The sequence below is a fragment of the Balaenoptera acutorostrata genome, chromosome 9 (assembly GCF_949987535.1).
Source record: "Balaenoptera acutorostrata chromosome 9, mBalAcu1.1, whole genome shotgun sequence".
In the NCBI taxonomy this organism is placed as follows: domain Eukaryota; kingdom Metazoa; phylum Chordata; class Mammalia; order Artiodactyla; family Balaenopteridae; genus Balaenoptera; species Balaenoptera acutorostrata.
Window position 1 is genome coordinate 112,490,665 of NC_080072.1, and position 23,728 is coordinate 112,514,392.

Consider the following 23,728-nt stretch of genomic DNA (forward strand, 5'->3'; position numbering starts at 1 on the left):
CGTGCAGTGGAGTATTCTACCTCCGATGCTGATTTAAAAGAAATGCCTCCAACTCAGACATTCATGTTTTATTAAAAAGGACCCAAACCCGACGTCTACACACAACCCCGGGTGAACACAACCAGCATGTTCCCCACGCCGCCTTTTGTCTTGTGGAAGCTTGACTTTGGGGCAACATCTTGCCCACTTCAGCAGCCGTGTCTCCGTTAACTCGGTTCCTTTTCCTCCAGGCTCAAAATAAAATCAAACTCCTCTGCCGAAAAGGGCAAGAAGAAGAGGAAGAATTAGGTCTGTGTCTCCTCCTGAACAGGGCAGTCATGGCAGGCATTTCTCAAGTCGCAAGGCAGGTAGTCGTTCACTCGGAACCCTCAGGGGCGTTTCGACAGGTGCCGAGCACGGCTGCCCTGGGCAGCTCAGGGGGGCTCCTCCCTCGTGGGAGTTACAGGTGGGGAGACAGACTCAGACCTTGACCGCCGTGCTCGGGGCTCACCAGCTAGTACGTGTGGATTCACCGTCCCTCTGGCGTGTGATCAAAAGGCAAGGGCCGTTCTTACCTCGGCTCAGGGGCTGGACCGAGAGTCTCTGGCGGGTGAAGAGAGCCATGTTTTGTAAGGGCCCGCCAGTGGCTCTGTGCGCTTGGTGGTGGGTCTTGAGCTCAGCCAGTGGGATGAAACGCTTCATCATCCGAACAAACTGCACGTCCACCTGCATGGCAACAGTGTGTGGGACAGAAAGCCATGTCCACTGGACTCTGCCTGCTGTGTTTTAGCTGCTTGCAGGGGGTCCTAGGGCCTGGCTGCCAGTGTTTGTCCTTCTCTCCAAAAGCAGGGTAACCTCACCGGACTGACAGCGGGGCTCTGTGCCCCGATCTAAAGATACCCCAGACCTTCTTCCTCCCTCTCTGTCCATCCTTTCTCTTTTGTGAAATAGGAAGAATAGTAGTATCTTTACCATGGACCATTTGGGGTTGTCTTCTTTGCTGGATGGATCATAATGGGGATTGTTTTTCTCAAACTGTGTGTGGTCTGGGTATGCCTCCTTCACAATCTGAAATTAAAGCCGAGTCTCCAATCATTTGTCTGTCCAGTCAGCTCCATGGCCAGGCTTTAGTCCAAGTCCAACTATCATTTCCTACTCTACGTATTCTTACCCCATCTGTCTCACTGGTGAGCCACTGAGGGCTCAGGTATCTGGAAGTAATACACAGTCTAAGGCAAGCAGAGGAAATCAACCCTATTCTGACAAAAATCTTAAAAGTATGTCCTAAACCAAACATTAAAGGTTATTACTGGTGCCACTGTTTCTCCACCTGCAGTTAATTCTATCCTGGTAACTCCTGGCCTGGAAGAGCTACCATCAGGCCTGTTTTTGAGTGAAAGACCAAGGTGCAGAAATGGAGAGAGGTGTCTGCCAGCGGGGCCGGAAATGAAGGCCTGCCTTGTTGCAGTCCTGTCACATGTTCCCGAGACAGCAGGGATAGGGAGGAGGGTTACCTACCTAAGCTGTTTCCCTAACCTGCAATGAAAGGAGATGGACTCAGACCTAAGCCTGTACAACCGACCTTCATAAGCCCCACAATGCCTGGCTCTCTGCAGTTGCTGTGGTAGAAGAAGGCTTCTTCCTCCAGCTTCATGGCTCTCAGGAAGTTCCGGGCCTGTTCCAGCAGAGAAGAAACAAGAACTATCCTCCCACCGGCCAGAAAACACTAGCCCCCGGAAATCAAGTCTGCTTTTATTAGATGAGATTTTGTTTCTTGCAGCTTCCCCCCACCCACCGCCTGTTCAATTCAATTCTTGCCTTTTACCCAGAGTTGTATCAGGACATTGGCTGGAACACAGGCCATTTGAAAACTGCATGCAGTCAAAGCAATCAAGGCATTTGTTAATATATTTTCAGGTTTGGGTTCTGGGAAAAAACAACCTTGGCCAAGAGATTTTGCTACTGAATAAGTCAGAAGGAAGCAGGCTTTTATCCCCCACCCTGGGTCTCGAGGGCCTGTCTAACCCGCTTACCTGGTAGTTGCGAACACCATCCCAGCATGCTGTCTGCTTGGGCTGTGCTTTGAGATCCTCAATGCTGAACTAAGCAAGAAATAGGTCATTCAGTAAACAATCCTGGGCCAATCGGTAAGAATATATGGAAGCGGACAAGTTCCTTCCCCTATAGGGTGTTGCCAGCTGGCGTGGCATATGAGCTTACTGGGAAGCTCTTCACAGAGCCACTCAAACTGCGCAAGTAGAAGTTAGCTTTGTGTTACCTTGTTAGCCTTGCTAATTAAGAGGATTAGCTGAGTGGATAATTAATCGGGTAATTGCTGATTATCTGTATTTCATTTATTAAAATATTATATATCCCTTCTATAGTATCTCTAATTTTATTTTCTCCAGGATACTATGAAATTTGATTTACATTCGCCTCCTGTGTACCAACTGTTGGCAGGGAGATACCTAGGAGCATGGCAGGTGGCGAGAGAAAGGCAACCTAAGACTGAATGTTGCCTAGTTCGGGGGTTGGAAAACTATAGCCTTCAGGCCAAATCTAGCCCATGCCTGATTTTGCAGATAGTTTTATTGGAACTCAGCCACACTACTTGTCTATAGCCACTTTCTTGTGATGCCAGCAGAACTGCAACAGCACCACCTGGCCCTTTAGAGAAAATGTTTGCCAACCCCTGCCCTAAGTAGAAGATTCACAAAACAGATAGTGGATGGCAATAAATCCTGTTGATTCTATTCTTTATCACCTTTTCCCTACCCTTCGAAGGTAAGAAGTGGGTGATGGGACCCTGTGGTGTCCCCCATGCACTTTGGAGACAGGTGCGGGACCTCACCTTCACATCTACACCTTTCTCCAGTCGGCTTTCTGGCTCTGACTTCATCAGCCAGTAGCTGCTTAGATTCTTCCCACAGTCTTTAGAGGCTGAAGTCTCCTGGAAGCTGGAGTTCTCCACCTTAGCTGATGTGTCCCCTGGGTTCTCAGTTTTGGTACGTTTTCCTTCTGGCCCCTTCTTGTCTGCAATAGGAGAAGAAAAAAGAAGAGAACTTTCTTGCTTGCTGAGATAAAGTTCTGTTGCAGGAAAAGCACATGCTTTGGAGTCAGAGCTGGACTCATATTCTGGAGCTGTCAGTTACTAACAGTGGCAGCTTCATTGTTGAACTTGTTCCTCATCTATAAAAATGGGACCAGAATGCCTACCTTACAGGACATCCTCTGGGTTACCCATTCAGTGGGATAAGGATACCTCCCGTGGCATCCATTAAGTAAGTAGTCAGTGAATGTTTTCTTTTCCTCAACCTCTCCTCTGCCTTTGCTGGGGCTGTTCTCTCCAACGAGGAAACCAGGCACCTACTCCACGGACTTGCTTTGATGATTAAATAAGATAATACAAACAATGGGCTGAGGCAGTGTCTGGCGTTACCATAAATGCTCAATAATATTAGCTATTATGTCACCTCGACTTCTTCCTTCTTGTTCAGTATGCTCTGTGGCCTGCCTCCTTTCTACTCCTTGAAGGTGCCAAGAGAAGCTGGATAAAACAGCCACTCTGGACTTTGCAGACATGGTCAAGACTGGACTTTATCCTACAGAGTGAGTGAAATGTGCCTGGAGCAGAGTGGGTGCCCAGTAACTAACAGCCGTTAAATTCTTACCCTACGCCCTATGTGTTACCACCCTCACTGTAACTCAGTCTACACAATCTATGAGGTGTTCTGTCCATCTGTAAGATGTGTCCCAGATCACACATCAGGGCCTGCCACGCTGGTCTATCTGAATCCACTTAACGACCATCCTACGCAGCCTCTGAACCAAGTCCAAGCTCCTACGTACGTATGCCATCATGATGGACGTCTAACACGTGGAACCTTCCGAGGGTCCTGGGGTCCCCCTGGACTTGATCAGCACACTGTAAACACCGTGTGTGCTGTTAAGTAACAATGTGTTGTGGGCAACTCGGAACCCTTCCCAGTCTCGAAGAAGCACTTTCTCTGCCGTTCGTTGCTTTGCTGCTGCTCCTCTTCCATTTAGAATGCCATTCATCCTTGTGAACACAACGCGGATATCCCGCGTTCCTACCCATTCTTTACGGCTAGACTCAAATCCCCTCCCTCTCAAGGCGTCCCCCCAACCCCTCCCTGCTCTCACAGCCCCAGTGACACTTTCCTTTCCTCGTCTGGCTCCCCGGGGAGCGGGAACTGTAAGTGACCGGCCTCAGCGCCTACCAGCCCGTATCCCAGCTACTTTTCGTGCTTTCCAAACAGCTACCGCTCGGACAAGCAAGCAGCAGAGGGGCCCTGGGCATGAGCCTGGTGGGAGGCTCGGGACACCGGACCTCAAAACGACCCACTCGGGCCTTTCCCCACGCGCAGGGGCGGAAGGTGAGCGGCGCTGAGCAGCCGGGCGCGGCTCACCTGGCCTCACGACCCCCGCCGGCCTCTTCCGGGCTCGCGGCATGGCGTCCCCGCGCGCCGAGGAGCGAGGGTTCCGCCGTCGCCCAGGGCGCCCGCGGAATCCTCCCGCGTTACCCACGCCCGTATGTCCGCCTAGCACAGACCGCCGCTGAGCGCCCCCGGTGGTCTTCTCTCTCAATCACCGCTACCCGTGCGGGTCCGCAGGCCTTCGAAGCGATACCCCCACCCCACCTCCCCGCGCGCGCCGCAGGGCGCTGCACAGCGTCCCCGCGGCGCTTTCTAGTCTTGGCACGCGCCCCGGGGGCCTCTGGGAGTTGTAGTCCCGGCTCCTCGCGCAGGCGCCCCGAGTCCGCACGCGGGGCCACGGCGCGCACTACAGCTCCCAGCGTGCGGTGCGGCGCGGCCCTTGTGGCCGGCCGGCCGGGGTCACCGCCCCTCAGACCTCTGCCCGAGCAGAAAAGAGTGGAGCAGGCGGCGGCTATGCTGTGGGGCCGGTGCTGGCGTGTCGGGGCGCGGCTGCGCGGGTTGCGCGGCGGGCTCCAGGCCCCCGCCGAAAGCGGCCGGCGGGGCGTGGTCTCCTGCATCGACCGTAAGGCTCGCCTGGGGGTAGGGGTCCGTCCACCTGGCCGGCCCGGCCGCCCTCCTGGCCGGCCTGGCCGCCCTCATTCACCGCGTCGGCCCGTCCGGGCGCCCCGGGCCTAGTGGTCTCCTCGGCTTAGACGTGGCGCGGCCCCGGGAGCGGGCGACCCTCGGTGGCTCAGCCCGGTCCCGGTGGCCGATGCTGGTCCGTCCTTGTACAGACCGCCCATACCGTGCTTTGCGTTATGAACCTGGCGGTACGTTTTGTGAGGCCGCCCCTGCGACCTTTCCTCTCACAATTCGGAGCTACGTCGTTACCCATCTGCTTTCGGATAACGACGGGCTCCGCCGCGGAAGCTCGTGACTTTGTTTTTTTAAATCACAACCATCGGTTTTAAAGGCAGTTAAGAATGTGAAAAGCCCGGGACTGGTTGTGATTGGTGAACAAAATCTCCGGTGATACAAGGTTTGCTCCCATATATAAATTATAGAACAACACCTATAACTACAAAACACTTCAACTGTTGAAATTTCTGCAGAAAAATAACCTGTTGCAAATGGGAAACTACCAGAGCTTACAGATCTGAATGTCTCCTGGTACCAGGCAAATAATTTCGATGCCAGTAACGGAGTGGGGGGGACCTAGGCCGCCTAGGGGGTAACCAGACACTGTGACGTGGTCGGGCGCCTAACCACTTTTTCCTTTTGAAGTCTTTCTTTCTTAAAATTTTTAATAAATGACACTTTTGAAAACGGCAGAGTAGCTTCTGAGGGCCTTAGCTCGACATCCAGAGCTGTAAAGGACGCCAAGGTATAGGACAGTTTTCTTCTCAATGTCCTGAAACACCTTCACAGGGTGCCACCCTATCCTAGCACTTAGAATTCGGTAAGCAAGGTCACCTTTGTTGATTGGCAACAAATTGGTTAAATATAAGTATTTCCGGTGGCTAGTGGTGTAACTTCAACCAGTGTTGAAGGTGCTTTTTAATCCTCTTTTAATTAGTAAAATGAAAGGAAACTGTCCTTTTAGTGTATCATTCTACATATTAGAATATCAAGTTAATGGAAGTGATCAACAAATGTTTCTCATTGATTCATGGCATATTTTAATTTGAAAAGTAATTTTTAAGAGCGTCATGATTTTCATTATATCTGATATATCATTTTACACATGAGGAAACTTGCTCAGTGTCTAGTGCAGCCCCCTGGTTTTACAACGGGGCACCTGAGGCTGAGGGAGGAGTCTGGAGGCCTGACTTCCTGAAAATTGTATAATTAATAGTTGCAGACCCAGCTCTTGAATGCCTGGTTCCTTGTCCAGCGCTCCCTCATTGTGATTTGCTGCAGCTTCCCAAGCATTCCTTGAGCACCAGGATTCTCAGAACTGTTGAGTCTCTAGCTAGGTTTGGCCTTTGGATGCATTCAAAGATTCTTTTTTTTTTTTTAAATAAATTTATTTATTTATTTATTTATTTTTGGCTGCATTGGGTCTTCGGTGCTGCATGAGGGCTTTCTTTAGTTGCAACGAGCGGGACTACTCTTCGTTGTGCGCAGGCTTCTCATTGCGGTGACTTCTCATTGTGGAGCACAGGCTCTAGGCACGCGGGCTTCAGTAGTTGTGGCACAGCGGTCTCAGTAGTTGTGGCTCGCAGGCTCAGTAGTTGTGGCTCGCGGGCTCTAGAGCCCAGGCTCAGTAGTTGTAGCGCACAGGCTTAGTTGCTCCGCTGCATGTGGGATCTTCCTGGACCAAGGCTCGAACCCGTGTCCCCTGCATTGACAGGCAGATTCTTAACCACTGCACCACCAGGGAAGTTCCTGGGTTTCGTCTTGTTTTGTTTTTCAGTGCATGTTTTCTGAGAACTTAGGTATTTTTACTCAGTAACCATGCTTTCTTGTGTATAATTTGCTTTTTAACTTGCCTTTTCCAGTTTTTTTCTCCAAGCAGTGTTCTCCTTTTGTTAGCATTCCATTATCTAGAATTGATTATTATCTATCTTAAATAAATATGTAATTATGTTGTATTTATACAGGTGCACCTCAGAGATACTGCAGGTTTGGTTCCATACCACTGTAATGAAGCAGATACTGCAATAACGACTTTGTTGTTTTCCCAGTACTTGTAAAAGTTACGTTTACACTGCACTGTAGTCTATTAAGTGTGCAGTAGCATTGTGTCTAAGAAAACAATGTCCATACCTTAATTTAAAAATACTTCATGGCTAAAAAAGGCTAACCATCATTTGACAACACAGGGTTGCTACAGACCTTCAGTTTGTAAAAAACACAGATTCTGCAGAGAGAAATGAAGGGCAGTGAAACAAGGTGTACCTGTACATCTGATTTGTGTACACCCATTCCCTCTTATTTACTTTGTATGCAATTCAGATCTACTTCTTAAACCTTTTATACCCTGAACTACTTGTTTTATTCTGTCAAATACTAATAATATTATCTGTAGACACGTATTGAGCTCTTGCTGGGACAGAAGTTTTGTAGCCCGTGTACAGTCAGATGTTTGCTTTCTCACCACTTATGTCATCCTTCGGGTGACTGGACCATTTTCATCTTTGACACCCCAGCACTGCTCCATGGTAGACACTCAGTCAGTATTCTTTTGTGAATGGAAAATGACCCGACTCCCAGGCAAGGAACCATGAATTGTTTATCCCTGACCACGTTTCCGAGAGCAGCACCCAGCGTAGTTTTCTGCTTTGGACTTCGCAAGGTCGCGTCGTCTTTAATCCTCACAACTCTTCACGTCTGAGTTTCCCATTTTGGTGAGGGTCCTGCCACAGACAGACAGCTTTGTCCTGCTTCACGCAGCAGCCGGTCCTGAGGCCCAGGCCTACCCCAGAGACGCGTGCTGCCGCCTGCCCTTGTTCTCCGTGGGAGGGGCCGCGCAGGACAGTCGGGCACTGAAGGAAGTCGCGGTCGGGGTGCCTCCACGCCTCTGGTGCTCTTACCGTCACCCCAGGACCAAAAGGCTGAAACCTTAGAAAGCAGTGCAGGGCCCGGCACTTCCTCTTCCCCTGACGTTTCCTCAGCCACCACTGCGCCTCCAGCTGCAGCAGACACATGTGAGGCAGGCGGTCCCTTCAAAACGGCAGTCCTAAGAAAACAAAAGAAAGATAATGTGAGCAGCGTAAGTCTGTCACCCTGTGCAGGTTGCTGACCCTTCTGCATGGTGGCTCCCAGGATTCATGGTCCGTCTTTTTCTAGATTCTCTACACGGTCCCCAAAAGGTTGTGGTTTTTCACAGGAGCTTTGCTTAGGTTCTTCCCTTTTAGCTTCTGGCCTGCCTCTAGCTGAAAGTCTTATCACCTTGCAAAACGGGAAAAATATTTCAGACCCACATGACCAGGTGGGTGGCCTGACACTCTGCTTTCCAGTTGAGTCCTATCTCGTTCTGCACAGTGTTTGAAAAACAACATAGAAAATAAATAGTGTTCGTGTCATTCGGGGAACTGGCTATTTAAAGAAAAGTTGTAAAGTAATGACACTGTGAATTGAGTGGTCACTATTTCATGTAGGCTGATGCAGATATCTTTCTCCTAAAGAGTATCACCTCCGATGAAATACTGGAATAGTATAGTCTTTTACAAAATGCTTAAGGTTCTAGAGAAACTTGTCCTGATGAAGCTCCACTACCTGTCTGTTGGTATCGCTCAGTCAGTTCATTTCCTTAGCTTTTAAGTAGCTTAGACCTGGAAGTGAAGGAGTTACCCAAAGTCACGGCATTAACAGTTAGGAAAGAAAATATTCTAAAAATTCTGAATCCATTAGGTGAAGACAGATTTAGGAAGGCCTTAGCCATGTTTTCAACACTGGAAGACTCATTATCATTGTTATCAGTGACTGTCAAATGCACAGCTTTGTTACAGGATCTTTTCCTTAATTTGAAAGGTAAGCCAAAGTACCGTATCTTCCTTTCCTGACTGATCTTTTAAAATGAATATGTTGTAGCTGGTAGACAAATACGCACAGATTCCAATACAGAGAACGCAGGACATCCTGAAGGAAAAAAATGTTCATCAAAATTTGAGGGTCAGTGTGTGTTTATTATTCCTTTAATGTGGATTCATGAGGAGGAAGAGATAAAGATGAGTATTGAGAGAATAAGTAACAAGGTAAATGAAGTCAGCCAGTCTATTTGGGAGTAAAGAAGGAGGGAAGCAGGTGATGCTCTATCAAGACGCTGATTAACGGTGGGTGCTAGAGGCGGTGTGCCGTGTGGGAACGCTCTCGTAGGTCCACTGCCGGCCCGGGCTTCGTGGTGCTTCTTGCTTGCAGTACGCTTCCCTGACCCCTGTCCTGGCTCCGAGTAAATGCCGCCTCGCCCACAGCTTCTACGGGACTAAACGAAGAGCAGAAAGAGTTCCAGAAAGTGGCCTTCGACTTTGCTGCCCGGGAGATGGCGCCAAACATGGCGGAGTGGGACCAGAAGGTGCGGGTTTTCCTTGTGCTGGATGTTCCCACAGATACCTCACTCAGTGACCCTTATCTCCTCCTTATGACCCAGATTGTTCAGTATTTATTCTCCACTTAAAACTCTCACAGCGAATGCAAGTTCCAGGAGTGGTGTGATTCCTTTCCTGGAAAGCATCTTCCGCATCCTGTAGATATCATTTTTTTAATTGCACAAAGATTTGGGTACTCTTAAACCAAGGCAATTCTATTGATAATAAAAAGAAACTTTCATGCCAGAAACCAGTCCTTACAGAATGCATTTTAACTGGTTCCACTATATAGATGACAAAAGGCATGTTGAGTTAAGAGACCCCCTACTCTCTCCCGAGTGCAAGCGTCTTGACCCTGCCTTGTGCCCTCTAAAGAAAAGGCCGTCTGTGAATCACTTGCCGATGACCCTGCCCTCTGTGTGCGCAGGAGCTGTTCCCCGTGGACGTGATGCGGAAGGCAGCCCAGCTGGGCTTCGGGGGGATTTACGTACGAACAGACGTAGGAGGGTCTGGACTGTCACGGCTCGACACCTCTGTCATCTTTGAAGCCTTGGCCACAGGCTGCACCAGCACCACAGCCTACATAAGCATCCACAAGTGAGTGGCCAAGGTGGGGAAGCACAGTGACGTGCTCATGTGGGTTGACTGGGAAATTTTATATCAGCAGGGAGAAGGTTTCTCTTCTCAGGTTGGCTGTCCTTGAAGGACTAGACAGTTAAAAGTTCACACTTAGCTCTGCTGCTCCCTGTTGGACTTGAATCTGTCATCTCGTATGTTGCTTAGAGAATGCTGGCCTTCTCCCAAATTCCAGATTGACCTGGTACCAAACAGGCTTCTCCAGTGGAGTGGTTGGGGCCTGTTCCCTTTTCCTCAACCCAAAGATGAAGCGTCCACTAATTTGGGAAAGGACATAGGACTCCTTGATTTTTAGGGAGCTCAGTTAACCTAACTAGAAATAGTATGAACAGCATCCAGGTGAGAAATACCTTGGCCCTGGGTACGTCTGGGTAGTACGTGTTCCAGGAATATGTGTTAATCCAGGCCTTTGCTTTAAAGATGAATCTTCTCAATTGTGACTTTTCCCTTCCCACTCTGTTCTGCTTCACTCTACTTTGCTGCCTTTGTTCTCTTTCCCCATTCCCCTCCCCCCTCAAATTTCCTTTTCTTTTTTTCTTTCCGTCTTTATCTCTGTCAATGTCTCTTCTTGGTGTACCTGTCAGCATGTGTGCCTGGATGATTGATACCTTTGGAAGTGAGGAACAGAGGCACAGGTTTTGCCCTCCACTCTGTACCATGGAGAAGTTTGCTTCCTACTGCCTCACTGAACCAGGTGGGTTTGCCGTGCTGCCGATGAGGTGCAGCGGGAGGTGTGACTCATGGGAAATCACGGGGTGTGCCTTCTCAGCCCCCGGCACATGTAGCCGTTGTTGACCAAGGGTACCTGATGGCCGTGACCTGATGACACAAGGCGAAGAGCTCTCTAGGGCAGAATCTTTCCAGGCTGCAGACCAGAACCTCCTTGTAGGAGGGTCCCCGCAAGCTAGTGTGATGGGAGATGGAAAAGGGTCTGATTGCCGTATGCAGTTTTCACGAGTATAGAGAGCTTCTCAGCCGTGTGGATTTTAAAGTATCAAACGCTGAGGTGTTTTTTATGAGGGAAGATTTCTCAGGTGGAGCCTTGCTGGGGCTCCCTTACCTTCCCAAGCTCTCCGCCACCTCTCCGCTTCCCTCCCGTCCCTGCCACAGGCAGTGGGAGTGATGCCGCCTCCCTCTTGACCTCCGCCAAGCGACGAGGAGATCATTACGTGCTCAGTGGCTCCAAGGTACAAGCATGCCGTCCTCGGTCCTCCCCGGGCCGCTCGGAGGCTGTCCGCCTCCTGCCTCCACAGCCTGGACCCCGGGTCTGCGAGTGAACATTCCTGGGGGTGGTACGTGTGGGAGGGAACCTCACACCGACTTGCCCGTGTTCACCGTCACTGTTTCCCTTCTGGTCTCAGGCCACTTCGTTCCGTTCACTAGTGTCTCCTTTTTACAGCCTCGGTGCAGGCTCTTTGTAACCCTCCTTAGTTTCTCTGTGCCGCCATCTCTCTCACTGTCCCATTGTCGGGGGACCGCAGTGTTTTCCCCTCTCCAACCCCGCAGGCCTTCATCAGTGGTGGAGGCGAAGCAGACATCTATGTGGTCATGTGCCGAACAGGAGGACCAGGCCCCAAAGGCATCTCGTGCATAGTTGTTGAGAAGGGGACCCCTGGCCTCAGCTTTGGCAAGAAGGAGAGAAAGGTGAGTGCGGTCGGACAGGGAGAGTCAGGTTGTGACCCTCTTGCTTCTGCCCGACTAGCCTCTGCTCTGTTTCGGGAAATGGGTTCCACACTGGCTCACTGGCCTTGGAGGCTGTTGCTTCAGTTAGGGTTTCGACAGTGTATCAGGTGGGATAGGGCATTGTTAGAGTGCGCTGGGCCGCTGGTGAAGTGGCAGCATTTGCCAGTAAGTTCATCAGTGGGAGGGATTTCTCCGTCATCTCTTCTGCAGCCACTTTTGGCCTGTATTTCTTATCTACCTTCTTATCTTGATGCCCTCTTGTTCCCCCAGGAGGAAATGCTTACAGGAGACTAGAGGTCTCAGGAATGAAAAGCATATGGGCCACTTTTCTTCTCCAAATAAAAATACAGTAAAACTCACTGGAAGCGATTGTGGGTCTTTCAGTAATGTAAGAGGAAGAGTGTTTCCATAGGCTTTGGGAAGACGTTTTTAGGATTAAGAAGTAGTCAGGCCATGAACAGTAGACCTGTGGTTATGTAACTGTCACTGGTAATGAGGGTGGGATCTAGTCAGGTGGGCCAGGCCAGGTGCCTGGCCTCCGCCTGCAGCAGGTACTGTTAGAGTTGGGGCTTTTGGAGAGAAGTCAGTAATGAGATGGCCCCTAATCTACCTCTCCTCTCCTGGCTCCCCGGATCCCCGTTCGTCCCTTCATGACCTTCCTGATCCTTTGCAGCTGCTAGGAGCTCAGAGGTTCAGTGCCCCTTCTCTCGTACAGCAAAGCAGGGCCTGCTAGACACCGACTGTGCAAAGCCTTACACTCACTCCTGGGGGTACAAGAATCACCACAGCTTGTCTGGGATTATAAGACATCGTCTTACCTTTATAAGCTATGTAAGCTGTGTACACGTGGTGTATGAGATAGGTAGCTATAAGACTTCTTAATCCTAGGAATGTCTCTTTGGGGTTATAAGACAGACTGACATGGAGCCTGACACATAATTTTACAGGACCAAGTTATACTGATTCTGGTGTTTGTGCTTATGAAGATAGTGATGATTATTTCAACACATCAATATTTCTGGTATCGGTTGATAGCATACCAAAGCTGACAAGGTTAGGGCCTGGAGAAAAACTGTAAATAAATTCCATAAACAAAGCGTCTCTTTCCCTTTACTTTCTGTCTCCTCTCGCTTTTAAGCATATATATTGTATCTCTCTTGTTTTCTTCTTAATTATTCATCTTGCTTTACCTGTCCTATAATGTGTGGGGAATTTGGAAGGGTGTCTCATTCATTGAGCAGCTGGCAGGGGTCCACTGTGCCGAGTGGTGGGACAGAGCAGGGGCCGCACGGATGCGCCCGACCTGTAGAATCGGCCCGGAGGGCGGGCGCAGGAACAAACGCGGTGCCTTCCGTCAGCGCTCAGGGCAAGGGGGGAAGGCAGGCGGGAGGCTGCGGCGTGGACGGAGGAGAGCTTCTCGGGGTGGGGACAGACGACTCTGAAGATGAGGTGTCCTTTGAGATGAGGTCTGCAGCGTCACCGGGGCCGGCCATGAGGGTTCTGGGCAGAGACAGCAGTGGGACGGAGGGCCCGAGGTGGGGACGGGATGAGCCTCTTTGAAGGATCCAGAGCCTCTCCGTGTGGCCGGGGGGTCGTGAGCAAAGGGAGCGGCGTGGGATGAAGTTGGAGAGGCAGGCAGGGCTGCGCAGGCCGGGTGCAGGGTCACCCACTGGTCGCCATGGCTGATTTGGCTGCCGTGGTGGCCTGAGCAGCCGGTCTTTCTCTCCGGCCCCATGGCCGTCTTCCCTGCAAGCACATGCTTCGACTTGGCGTACTGAGCACATTTTGTAGCTGAGAGCTTTAAACAACCAGTTTTGCATTGGCTTTATGGGAAAGTGGTGTGAGGAATTGCTTTATCTTGGATTTAATTGTTAAAAGGTCTCGTACAGAAGAATGCGTTTTCCCGTAGGAGGGGTGGCGGTGGGAAGGCAGTCTGTGGAAGGAAAGACAGACGGACGGGACAGGGCTCCCCTGGTCCTGGGCGGGCGGGGAGGAGGGTCTTCTTTCTGGCCGCAGCTTCCCAGGGGCTCTCGGGGGTGAGGAGCGGGGTTCTCTGCCCAGGGGAGAAGGGAGGTGTTTTCACAGGAAGGGGCTAGGAGGTAGCAGCTGTTTGTATGTGGTTCTCGTTGATTGGCTGTTGTTAAGGTCTGCCCGTCTGCCCCGTTCCAGGTGTGTATGTTCTGGATGGGAGGTAAGTTCCAGGGAGACCACACAGGCCAGTGTGGGAAGGTTTCAGACTTGGGGGCCTGAAAGGCAACGAGGTCAGTGCTGGCTCAGGCTACTGGCAGGGCCTCAGGAAGTTGCAGTGAAGCTTGACTTTGACGGAGGTTGGGGATGGGGAGTGTTCCCGGGCAGGGAGCAGGAGAAGCAAAAGTATGGTTTAAAAAGCCCAGCCGCACAGTTCGCGGAACAGTTTGAGTGGAATTGAGGGTACGGGGTGGGTGATGGACAGAAGAGAAGGACTGAGCCCATGTTGGAAGAAAAACCTTGAGTAAAAGGCTGTGGACGGAGCGCCTCTTCCCACGGCAGGGAGCCCTGAACGAGGGCAGTGGGGCTCTCAGCTGTCGGGGACCCGGGGGCTTTGTCTGGTCTTGTGCTCTTCAGGAGCTGCCTCACTGAGCCTCAGCTCCCTGGGAAAAGCAGCCACCAAGAAGCCCCTCATGTGCAGTGTTTGCCAGTTTCTGGGGTGGAAATACTCTCCCCGGACCGATTTCTGGCTTCCGGGGTGATGTCACCGGGATGGCGTCGCCCGGGTGACGTCACCGGCAGCCAAGCTGGGAGAAGGTGTATGTGACTGGCTCCCACGCGCCAGTGCCCGCGCCTCGCCGGGTCTGTGCAGCCGATGGCCAGCGTGGTGGACGTTACGGCACCACGTGCAAAAGCGCTGAGTTCTTCAGAGGACGAGCGTGGCTCTTGCTCGTTATTATCCTTGTGCTGTCCTTGTAAAAGGACACATACCCCGAGTCATCCTTCCACTGTCAATGTCTTTTATAAAAGGATGTACTCCTGGAGGTGCCACAGAGGAGGAGCGTTCTGCCCGATCCCGAAGGAGCCGTGAGAGCCGTGTGGGGACAGGTGGTTCTGGTGGAGCGGGCACTAGGAAGTCGATGCTCTTAATGTGCTGAAAGAGGAAAATCGGAGTCGACGGATCTTTGTGTGACCTTTCTGTTTTTCCTCACTGACGTTCTCGAGGGACTAAGTCCAGGGATAGGAGAGCCTGGTGGAGGGGACGCTGCCCTGAGCGGTCAACTCCCGGGCAGCCACACAGCCCCTGATTTTTGCCAGGTGGGGTGGAACTCACAGCCGACCCGAGCGGTGATCTTTGAAGACTGTGCTGTCCCCGTGGCCAACAGGATCGGGGACGAGGGCCAGGGCTTCCTCATTGCCATGAGAGGACTGAACGGGGGGAGGATCAATGTCGGTGAGGACCCCAGGGGGCCGGAGCGGCGGGCGGGCAGCGCGGTCCCCTGGCTCACTTGACGTGTTGGTACCGTCCTTCCTAGCGTCCTGCTCTCTGGGCGCTGCGTATGCTTCGGTCATCCTCACCCGAGACCACCTCAAGGTCCGGAAGCAGTTTGGAGAGCCCCTGGCCAGTAACCAGGTAACTTCCCCGGTGTCCCAGCATTTGCTCTTGTCTCTAGAACATTCTCTACAGCTGTGGGGCCCTGATGTCTCTTGTGGGTTCTGCCCCCATTTCAGCCAGAACTTGTGCTCTATTTCTGTCAATAATTGTTTAATAATTTTTGCTTATAGTCGTGAAAAGATTCGTGATACATTGACTGGCAAGAAAAAGCACGACATTTTAGAGGAGTATGCTTCTGCTTTGTTTACAGAATACATGAATATGTATAAGTTTTTTTAATTAATTAATTTGTTTGTCTTTGGCTGCTTTGGTTCTTCATTGCTGTGCACAGCTTTCTCTAGTTGCGGAGAGCAGGGGCTTCTCTTGTTGTGGAGCATGGGCTCTAGGTGCATGGGCTTTGGTAGTTGTGGCACATGGGCTCAGTAGTTGTGGCTTGCAGGCTCTAGAGCACAGGCTCAGTAGTTGTGGCGCATGGGGTTAGTTGCTCCGCAGCATGTGGGATCTTCCCGGACCAGGGCTCGAACCCGTGTCCTCTGCATTGGCAGGCGGATTCTTAACCACTGCGCCACCAGGGAAGCCCTAAATTTCTTTTAAAAGATTTTTTTTTTTGATGTGGACCATTTTTTTTTTCTTAAGTCTTTATTGAATTGTTACAATATTGCTTCTGTTTTATGTTTTGGTTTTTTGGCAGCGAGGCAGGTGGGATCTTAGCTCCCTGACTGGGGATTGAACCCACACCCCCTGAATTGAAAGGTGAAGTCTTAACCACTGAACTGCCAGGGAAGTCCCTGTATAAATATTAATAAAACATTTTCAGGGATACGTCTGAAAAATGCAAAAAGTAATTATTTCAGGGGGATGTGATTAGATGATTTATCTCTTTTTTCCTTTGCTTGTGTTCCAGTTTTTCTTTCTTTTTTCTTTATTGAGGTAATGCTGGTTTATAACATTATATGTTTCATGTGTACATTATAATTTGACTTCTGTATGCACTACAGTGAGCTCACCAGTGAAAGTCTGATTTCCATCCATCACCATACCGTTGATCTCCTTTACCCATTTCACCCTCCCCTCACCCCCTTCTTCTCTGGTAACCACCAGTCTGTTCTCTATATCTATGTGGTTTTGTTTTGTTTTGTGCATTCATTTATTGTGTGTTTTTTAGACTCTTCGTATGAGTGAAATCATATGGTATTTGTCTTTCTCTGTCTGAGTTATTTCACTTAACATAATATCCTCTAGGTCCATCCATGTTGTCACAAATGGCAAGATTCCATTCTTTTTTATGGCTGAGTAGTATTCCATTGTATACGTATACTCCGTCTTCTTTGTCCATTTATCTATTGATGGGCACTTAGGTTGCTTCCACATCTTGGCTGTTGTAAATAGTGCTGCAGTGAACATAGGGGTGCATGTATCTTTTTGAATTAGTGTTTTCATATTCTTTGGAAAAATACTGTAAATGGAACAGCTGGATTATAAGGTAGTTCTGTTCCGCTCTTAGCCTAATGGGGTTCCTTTGTAGGTTATTGCCCTTTTTTTCTGACTGCCTTTAAAATTCTTTCTTTGTCATTGACTTTGGACAGTTTTAATATTATGTGTCTTGGAGATCTTTTTGTGTTGAGATAATTAGGTGTTCTCTTAGTTTCATGGACTTGTGTATCCAGTTCCTTCCCCAGGTTTGGGACGTTCTCAGCTTTTACTTCTTTTTTTTTTTTTTTTTAATTTATTTATTTTATTTTTGGCTGCGTTGGGTCTTTGTTGCTGCCCGCGGGCTTTTCTCTAGTTGCGGTGTGCGGGGGCTACTCTTCCTTGCGGTGCGCAGGCTTCTCATTGCGGAGGCTTCTCTTGTTGCGGAGCACAGGCTCTAGGTGCACGGGCTTCAGTAGCTGTGGCTCATGGGCCCTAGAGCGCAGGCTCAGTAGTTGTGGCGCACAGGCTTAGTTGCTCTGCGGCATGTGAGATCTTCCCGGACCAGGGCTTGAACCCGTGTCCCCAGCATTCGCAGGCGGATTCTTAACCACTGTGCCACCAGGGAAGCCCTCAGCCCTTACTTCTGTAAACAAGCTCTGTGCTCCCTTCCCCTGTCTTTTCCTTCTGGGATGCCCACTGTCCTTCTGTTGCTCTTCCTGATGGAGTGGGATAGCTCTCGTAGGATATCGTTTTTTTAATCTTAGTTCTCTCTCCTCTCCTACCTGAATCATTTCCAGATTTCCGTCTTGGAGCTCACTAATTCTCTCTTCCTTGTGGTCGGCTCTCTCCCCATAGCTTTCTAATGCATTTTCCATCTCATTTATTGAGTTCTTCAGCTCCAGAATTTTGGTTTCATTCTTTCTTAAGAGTTTCAGTCTCTTTGGTAAAATAGTCCTTCTGTTCATTAGTTTTATTCCTGAGCTCATTGAACTGCCCACCTGACTTTTCTCGTAGCTCATCCAGTTTCCTCATGCAGCTATTTTGAATTCTCCATCAGTTAGGTCCCAGTATTCCATGACTTTAAGTCTGGTTTCTGGAGAACTGTCGTCTTTCTGCGGTCCCATGTGTTACCGTGCTTCTGCATGGTGCTTGGTCAGTTGTTCCTCTGCTGGCCCATTTGAAGCAGCCAGTACCTTCTTGGGTAGAGCTTTGTTACTTGGTTCTAACTTTCCTTTGGTTTCCAGCAGGTGGCGCTGTAGTGTGAGCTTTGGTTTCTCTCGCCTCTGCCGCCGCTGCCAGAGGCGCTGGGCTGGGCGTGCTGGTGCTTGCTGTGCCCGGGGCTGTGCCTGTGGCTGATGTCGCCTCAAGGGGCACCGGATGGCGGGCACCTCTGCCACATCCGGGGTTGCCTGGGTCACGGGCGCTGCCACCACAGCAGGCGGGGGGGGCGGGGCTGGAGCTGGGGTCGCAGGCGCCCCGCTGTGTCTGGCTTGTTGGGTTCGGGGCGCTGCTGTGGCCTGTGCTGCTGCTGCCGGGGCAGGGGTCTCGGGCACCACGTCCACTGCTTCCCGGCCCTGCCCGCGCTGGGTCCCAGCCCACCCGCCGTGAGGTGTGCAGGGGCGCGGGGCCCCAGGGCGTGCCGGGCAGAGCTGTGGGCGTTTTAGTGGTTGTGGGAGGAAGGGACAGAGGGAGCGTCTTCCTAAGGAGGCGAGATGCTGACGTGCAGGGAGTGCAGTGGACTTAGGACTTAACGAGGCACGTTCCTTGTGGAGCCTGGGGCCCCTTAGAAGCGGCCCGCGGTTAGAGGTGGCTCTCCGAGCCTGTCTGCGTCTGGTTCTCTTCCCTCCTCTCACTGCAGTACCTGCAGTTCAAACTGGCGGATATGGTGGCCAGGCTGGTGGCCTCGCGGCTGATGATCCGCCACGCAGCCGTGGCTCTGCAGGAGGGGCGTGAGGACGCGGTGGCTCTGTGCTCCATGGCCAAGCTCTTCGCCACAGACGAATGCTTTGCGGTGAGTGGGATGCTCTGCCTCTCCTGGGTGACCGGCACGTGGCGGGCCGGCCGGCCGCTCCTGGCACGCGGCGTGAGGCGTCAGTTACTCGGGGGAGGCCCACGCGGGCGCTCTCGGCCGGCGCTTCACCCGCTCCACGCCGCTGCACGTCATGTTTTGCCTCTGCCGTTTGGCTGTGCGCTGGGTGAGATGCTGCCTTTGGAAGAAGGGTCAGACCACAGCACTGTGCCGTGCTTAAATGTCAGGGGCAGAGCCATTTCCACGGTGAGGCTGCATCTGCCGCTTGCCAGAACTCCAGCTGGTGTGGGGCGGGCAGCCTCTCCTTGCAGACAGCAGGCGAGAAGGGCAGAGGCCTCTGAGTCCCTCGTGGGTGGGGACGGGCTCGCTCAGGAGGCAGACTTCCCTCGTTGTCCCCGTGCACACAGAACCGGAGCCCCTCTGGCCCGGCTGACACCTTCACCTTCCTCGCGTTGGCTCAGGGCAGGCGGCCAGATCAGGGCTGGGGCGGAGAGAGGAGCCCCTGTTCCAGAGCCTTCCCAGAATCCGAGGTATCTAATCCCTGTGTCCCTGCAGATCTGCAACCAGGCCCTGCAGATGCACGGGGGCTACGGCTACCTGAAGGACTGCGCAGTCCAGCAGTACATGCGGGACTCCAGGGTCCACCAGATCCTCGAAGGTAAACGTGGCCAAGGTGGTTCTCTCCCTTTCGGAGCCGTCTGTCCCCGTGCTGCCTGTCTTCCTCCTCCTTGCTCCTGGCCCCCTCTGGAGGGGCCTGCTGTGCCCTCCTGGCCTGGCCTGGGGGCCAGGAGGCCCTGCTCTGTCCCCGCGGAAGTCACCAAGTCACCCCCTTCCTGCCCTTTGCCTTTGTCATTTATAGAGACAGCACAAACTAAGGTAACATCTGAGAAAGCATTTTGAAAATTGCAGCAGTGGCTGTTCTTCACTGTTGTAAAATACCTGGTCCTCAGGGATCCCAGGACTTCTCCACAGTAACTTACGGGGCAGATGTGAGCTAGTTTGGTCTCCAGCCTCTACACACTGATCACGATCACCAGTGTTGCTGATGGAGCTTTCAGTAAATTAATTGTCACACACGGGCATCTTCTTGCTGATCACAGGCCCACGGGCAGGAGATGGCTAAGCTGCTGGCGTCGGGCTCTGCATGGCCTTCTCCACTCCACGCTGGTGTGGAAGTCTTGAAATTACATGACTGTTGTTCAGCCAGTAGGTAGCTGAGGTTGTTACGCTGTAGCCAAGGCAGCAGATGAGGCAAAGGCTTGGGGAAGTGACTTTGAGTGAAGGAATGTGAAGGAAGCACGGGCCTCCCTGTGGCTTCTGAAGCATGCTTCTCGGACCCGACCAGCGTCAGGACCACTGGGAGGGTTTATGAGCGCAGAGCTTCTGACTCCATGGGTCGTGGGTGGGCCTGGGAATCTGCGTCTCTAACGAGGCTTCAGTGAGGTTGTTCCTGCCTGTCTAATCACAGACAGGTTGATCCTGCCTGTCACATTGAGAGCCACCATGGGGTGTCACGTCCAAGTCACAGGCTTCAGTGTCTGCTTTCTGCTGCAGACCTTGTCCCTAAAGCGTGTTTATGAGCACGGTTGCTAGTGCGCAGGCCAAACCCCGCCGCCTCATTCCTTCTGTGACTCCAGTCGTACGTAGCTGTTGCTTTCCAGCCTTGGTGAGTGCAGGAGACTTCCCTTCATTCTGACTCTGTCTTTCAACCCTGTTAGAATAACTGAGAAAAGCCAGATATGCTTATTTCAGGCCACACCATCATCCGCTTGTAGGAAAATGGGCGCACTGGTCTTTGTCACTTGTTTCACCCCAGACTTTGTTATTGGATAGATAGGAAATTTCAGCTTTGATTTTATTCGAGATGTATGATTACTCATTCCTCATGGTGGTTAATGTTTCTTTTTGCATTAAAAAGAGTGGAAAAATGAAGCAAGCAACTGACCCCCCCTTCTTCCAGGGAAAATGTTTTTGTTCTTTTAAAATTCAGTTTTCTGATTACTGATGATGTTGGTATATTTATTGTTGAAGACTTACAAAATATAGGAAAAGTTAAAAAAGAAAAAAGATCATGTTTTGACATCAGAACTAATACTTTGGGCTCCTTTTATATTTAAGACCAAAAATATCTTCTTTTGGACCTTTTTCTGTGCTTGTATAGATACATTTTTTAAGTTAATTTTTGTTGGAGGATAGTTGCTTTACAATGTTGTGTTAGTTTCTGCTGTACAGCAAAGTGCATCAGCTGTACGTATACATATATCCCCTCTTTTTTGGATTTCCTTCCCATTTAGGTCACCACAGAGCATTGAGTAGAGTTCCCTGTGCTATACAGCGGGTTCTCATTAGATATCTGTTTTATACATAGTGTGTATATGTCAGTCCCAATCTCCCAATTCATCTCACCCCGCATAGATACATTTTTTAAAAATAGAATTATACTACATATACTGTTGTATGTTCTGCTGTTTTATTTTGTTTGTTTTTTACCTAATAAAATCACTTTTACTATCAGGAGAGGTTAGGTTTTTTTGTTTTTTTGTTTTTAACATCTTTATTGGAGTATAATTGCTTTACAGTGGTGTGTTAGTTTCTGCTGTATAACAAAGTGAATCAGCTATACGTTTACATATATCCCCATATCTCCTCCCTCTTGCATCTCCCTCCCACCCTTCCTATCCCACCCCTCTAGGTGGTCACAAAGCACCGAGCTGATCTCCCTGTGCAACGTGGCTGCTTCCCACTAGCTATCTATTTTACATTTGGTAGTGTATATATGTCCATGCCACTCAGAAGAGGTTTTTTTAAAAGTAAATTTTTTCCTCACTTCCTGACATCTTTCAAGATAAAAAGCGACGTTGCCCTTTACATCCCTAGTCAGAGCTTCGCTGACTCTCAGGCCCGGCAGCTCCTAAGCCGCTGCGTCCTCTCGCTCTTGCAGGCAGCAACGAGGTGATGCGGATACTGATCTCAAGAAGCCTGCTGCAGGAGTAGCCCCTGGACTGAGGCTCCGATGGGAGGATCAGCGTCGAGTGGTTCCGTGTGGACGGCGCTGTCACAGTGAGTCCAGGACGCGCTGGCGGGGCGGTGCTTGTCCAGGGCACCGTCACAGCGTCAGCTGGAGGGCGGCAGCTGGAGGGCGGCACCTGGAGGGCGGCAGGAGCTGCCCTGGCTGGAACGTTACAAGAAGTCGTGCCGCCTTGTTTTCCTGACGCAGAGGGTGACTGGTGAACACTGACCACCAAACCACTGTCCTTTCCTGGATCCACAGAGTCTTGATTTGTCTGCCTTTTGCTGGTTCACCAGATCCCTCTTCTGGGAATCTGGGTACTTCTGTTGAGGGTTTTTCCTGACTGTAAAGCAAAGGAGTGGGAAAGGAGAAATGGAGAGAAAGTGTCTTCCTGTCTTTTTCTGTTCTTTGTGCCTCAGCTAAAGATGCAGAAGGTTTCTGTGGGCTGCTCTTCCTTTGCTGCAACTCCTCCTCTGAATGTAAATCATGATGAAATGAGTGTTTGGAAATCCTTCTGAGCTGTGATTTAGGGCGTATCTGCACTTCTGGACTATCTGAATATCAAGGGCTGAGATTATTTGGAACTGTGAATACTTGTTTTAGAAGCATGTGGTCTGGGATTGGTATTCAAAGTTCCTGTAACATTTCCTTATAAGTGCTTTGAGTATATTTGTTTTCTGAGTTTTTGCTTTTTTGCTCCTCTTTTTAAATGTTTTTAATCACTACACTAATAAATAAAATCTACCCCTCTCTGTACCATTTTCAGGTCTACTGGCTTTTATTTTATCTTTCTAAATAAGCCTTCACGACTATTTTTTATTTTTTTTATTTTTTTTTTATTTTTTTTTTATTTTTTTTTTCACGACTATTTTTTAAATTTTTATTACATTTAATTAAACATTTAACTGGACTTTGGGATAATAAACAAAAATCTCTCCTTGACCAAGCTGACTTTTTAAAAATAGGTTCCTTAAATTATTAATAGCCTTGTAAAGCAAGTAGTGTTTATGATTTATGAAAGTAGATTTAAAGTAATACCCAAAGATGTAGACTTTTTAGAGAACCCTGCTATAAACGATCATTGCATTATTTCATCTCATCTCTATAAAAGAAATATCCAAGGTGTTTTTTTAACTATAAGTCAGTGTTTAGAGAGACCAACATATGCGCCCTTAGCTACGACAGGTGTTTTCTGTTTTGACCTCGAAGTCTAAGGCACTGTACTGGGTAGTGCAGGGGGACAGGCTGTGGGTCTACCGTGAAGTTGAAGTTAAATTTCTGCCTTCAGAAGCCTAACTTCACAGCTGCAGTGCAAGATAATGATGGGTCTACGGAAGACAGAATGATGCAGCACAAGTGTTATAGGAAGGAATTCATGGAGAAAGTAGGAAGTCAAATTAAGCCTTTATGATGATGTGTGGTATTTAAAGATAACCAAGAAAGTCAGCTTCAGACAGGAAAGGACCAGGAGCAGGAAAAGTGCAGGCCGTGAGTGGGAGCTGTTTACACTTTGCTTCAGCGGGGCGGTCCCGGGATGGAAAGATTTAAATTGCATCTGGATGCAGCGTTACGAAGGCCGAGGTGTGGGTTTCATTTTGCGAGCAGTGGAGAGCCACGGAAGGCTTTTAATGAGGAAGATGTGATGAGATTAATCCACTGAGAGCAACATTCTGGGATGCCTGTGGGGGAGGAATTTGAGTGGGAAAAGATGGAGCATGAGGCCGGCCAGTCAGTAGGTCCTTGAAGCCGGCGAGGTGAGGCTGCTTGAGCCTGAACTTGCCAGGTAGCAGGAGGGTGGGTGGGTGTGGTGCCGCCTTGGGGCCTGGACGGCCTCCCGGTCCTCCGGATGCTTCCAGCACCCAGTTCTGACCCAAGGCCGGAGCAGGCACGCTGTCGGTACCCTTGAGAGCTCAGTGAGCCGCTGGGATT

The 23,728-nt window shown here is 50.3% G+C and overlaps 2 protein-coding genes across 6 annotated transcripts; one reads left to right on the forward strand and one right to left on the reverse strand.

The window, feature by feature from the left end:
• Positions 1 to 53: 53 nt before the first annotated feature.
• Positions 54 to 4,692, reverse strand: THYN1 (thymocyte nuclear protein 1). Of its 3 annotated transcripts, XM_007183323.2 has the most exons (7): positions 4,410 to 4,690; positions 2,831 to 3,012; positions 2,013 to 2,081; positions 1,562 to 1,654; positions 952 to 1,047; positions 555 to 705; positions 54 to 253 (listed from the first exon to the last, which is right to left on the reverse strand). In XM_007183323.2, exons 1-7 carry the CDS (start codon positions 4,450 to 4,452, stop codon positions 207 to 209), a joined length of 681 nt encoding a protein of 226 aa, XP_007183385.1. In that variant the 5' UTR covers positions 4,453 to 4,690; the 3' UTR covers positions 54 to 206. The 3 variants fall into 3 exon arrangements, with proteins under 3 accessions (XP_007183385.1, XP_007183386.1, XP_007183387.1); XM_007183324.2 differs by lacking the exon at positions 1,562 to 1,654 and having other exon boundaries at positions 4,410 to 4,692; XM_007183325.2 differs by lacking the exon at positions 952 to 1,047 and having other exon boundaries at positions 4,410 to 4,692.
• Positions 4,693 to 4,821: 129 nt separating this feature from the next.
• On the forward strand, positions 4,822 to 21,928 carry ACAD8 (acyl-CoA dehydrogenase family member 8). 3 transcript variants are annotated; one of them, XM_057552208.1, is made up of 11 exons: positions 4,824 to 4,998; positions 9,332 to 9,432; positions 9,873 to 10,042; positions 10,666 to 10,775; positions 11,192 to 11,268; positions 11,588 to 11,725; positions 15,050 to 15,185; positions 15,268 to 15,365; positions 18,619 to 18,771; positions 19,345 to 19,447; positions 21,731 to 21,928. In XM_057552208.1, exons 1-11 carry the CDS (start codon positions 4,890 to 4,892, stop codon positions 21,781 to 21,783), a joined length of 1,248 nt encoding a protein of 415 aa, XP_057408191.1. In that variant the 5' UTR covers positions 4,824 to 4,889; the 3' UTR covers positions 21,784 to 21,928. The 3 variants fall into 3 exon arrangements, with proteins under 3 accessions (XP_057408193.1, XP_057408192.1, XP_057408191.1); XM_057552209.1 differs by lacking the exon at positions 18,619 to 18,771 and having other exon boundaries at positions 4,823 to 4,998; XM_057552210.1 differs by lacking the exons at positions 15,050 to 15,185; positions 15,268 to 15,365 and having other exon boundaries at positions 4,822 to 4,998.
• Positions 21,929 to 23,728: the final 1,800 nt, after the last annotated feature.

What these genes read in the sequence shown, in the direction of transcription:
- THYN1 (XM_007183323.2), bottom strand. Translation starts at nt 4,452, where the DNA reads ATGCCGCGAGCCCGGAAGAGGCCGGCGGGGGTCGTGAGGCCAG. An exon ending in AGAAAGGTGTAGATGTGAAG is followed by an intron (nt 2,082 to 2,830) that starts GTGAGGTCCCGC and finishes TTTCTTGCTTAG; the next exon opens with TTCAGCATTGAGGATCTCAA. An exon ending in ACAACCCCAAATGGTCCATG is followed by an intron (nt 706 to 951) that starts GTAAAGATACTA and finishes GTTGCCATGCAG; the next exon opens with GTGGACGTGCAGTTTGTTCG.
- ACAD8 (XM_057552208.1), top strand. Translation starts at nt 4,890, where the DNA reads ATGCTGTGGGGCCGGTGCTGGCGTGTCGGGGCGCGGCTGCGCGGGTTG. An exon ending in GCCTACATAAGCATCCACAA is followed by an intron (nt 10,043 to 10,665) that starts GTGAGTGGCCAA and finishes TGTACCTGTCAG; the next exon opens with CATGTGTGCCTGGATGATTG. An exon ending in CCACAGACGAATGCTTTGCG is followed by an intron (nt 18,772 to 19,344) that starts GTGAGTGGGATG and finishes GTGTCCCTGCAG; the next exon opens with ATCTGCAACCAGGCCCTGCA.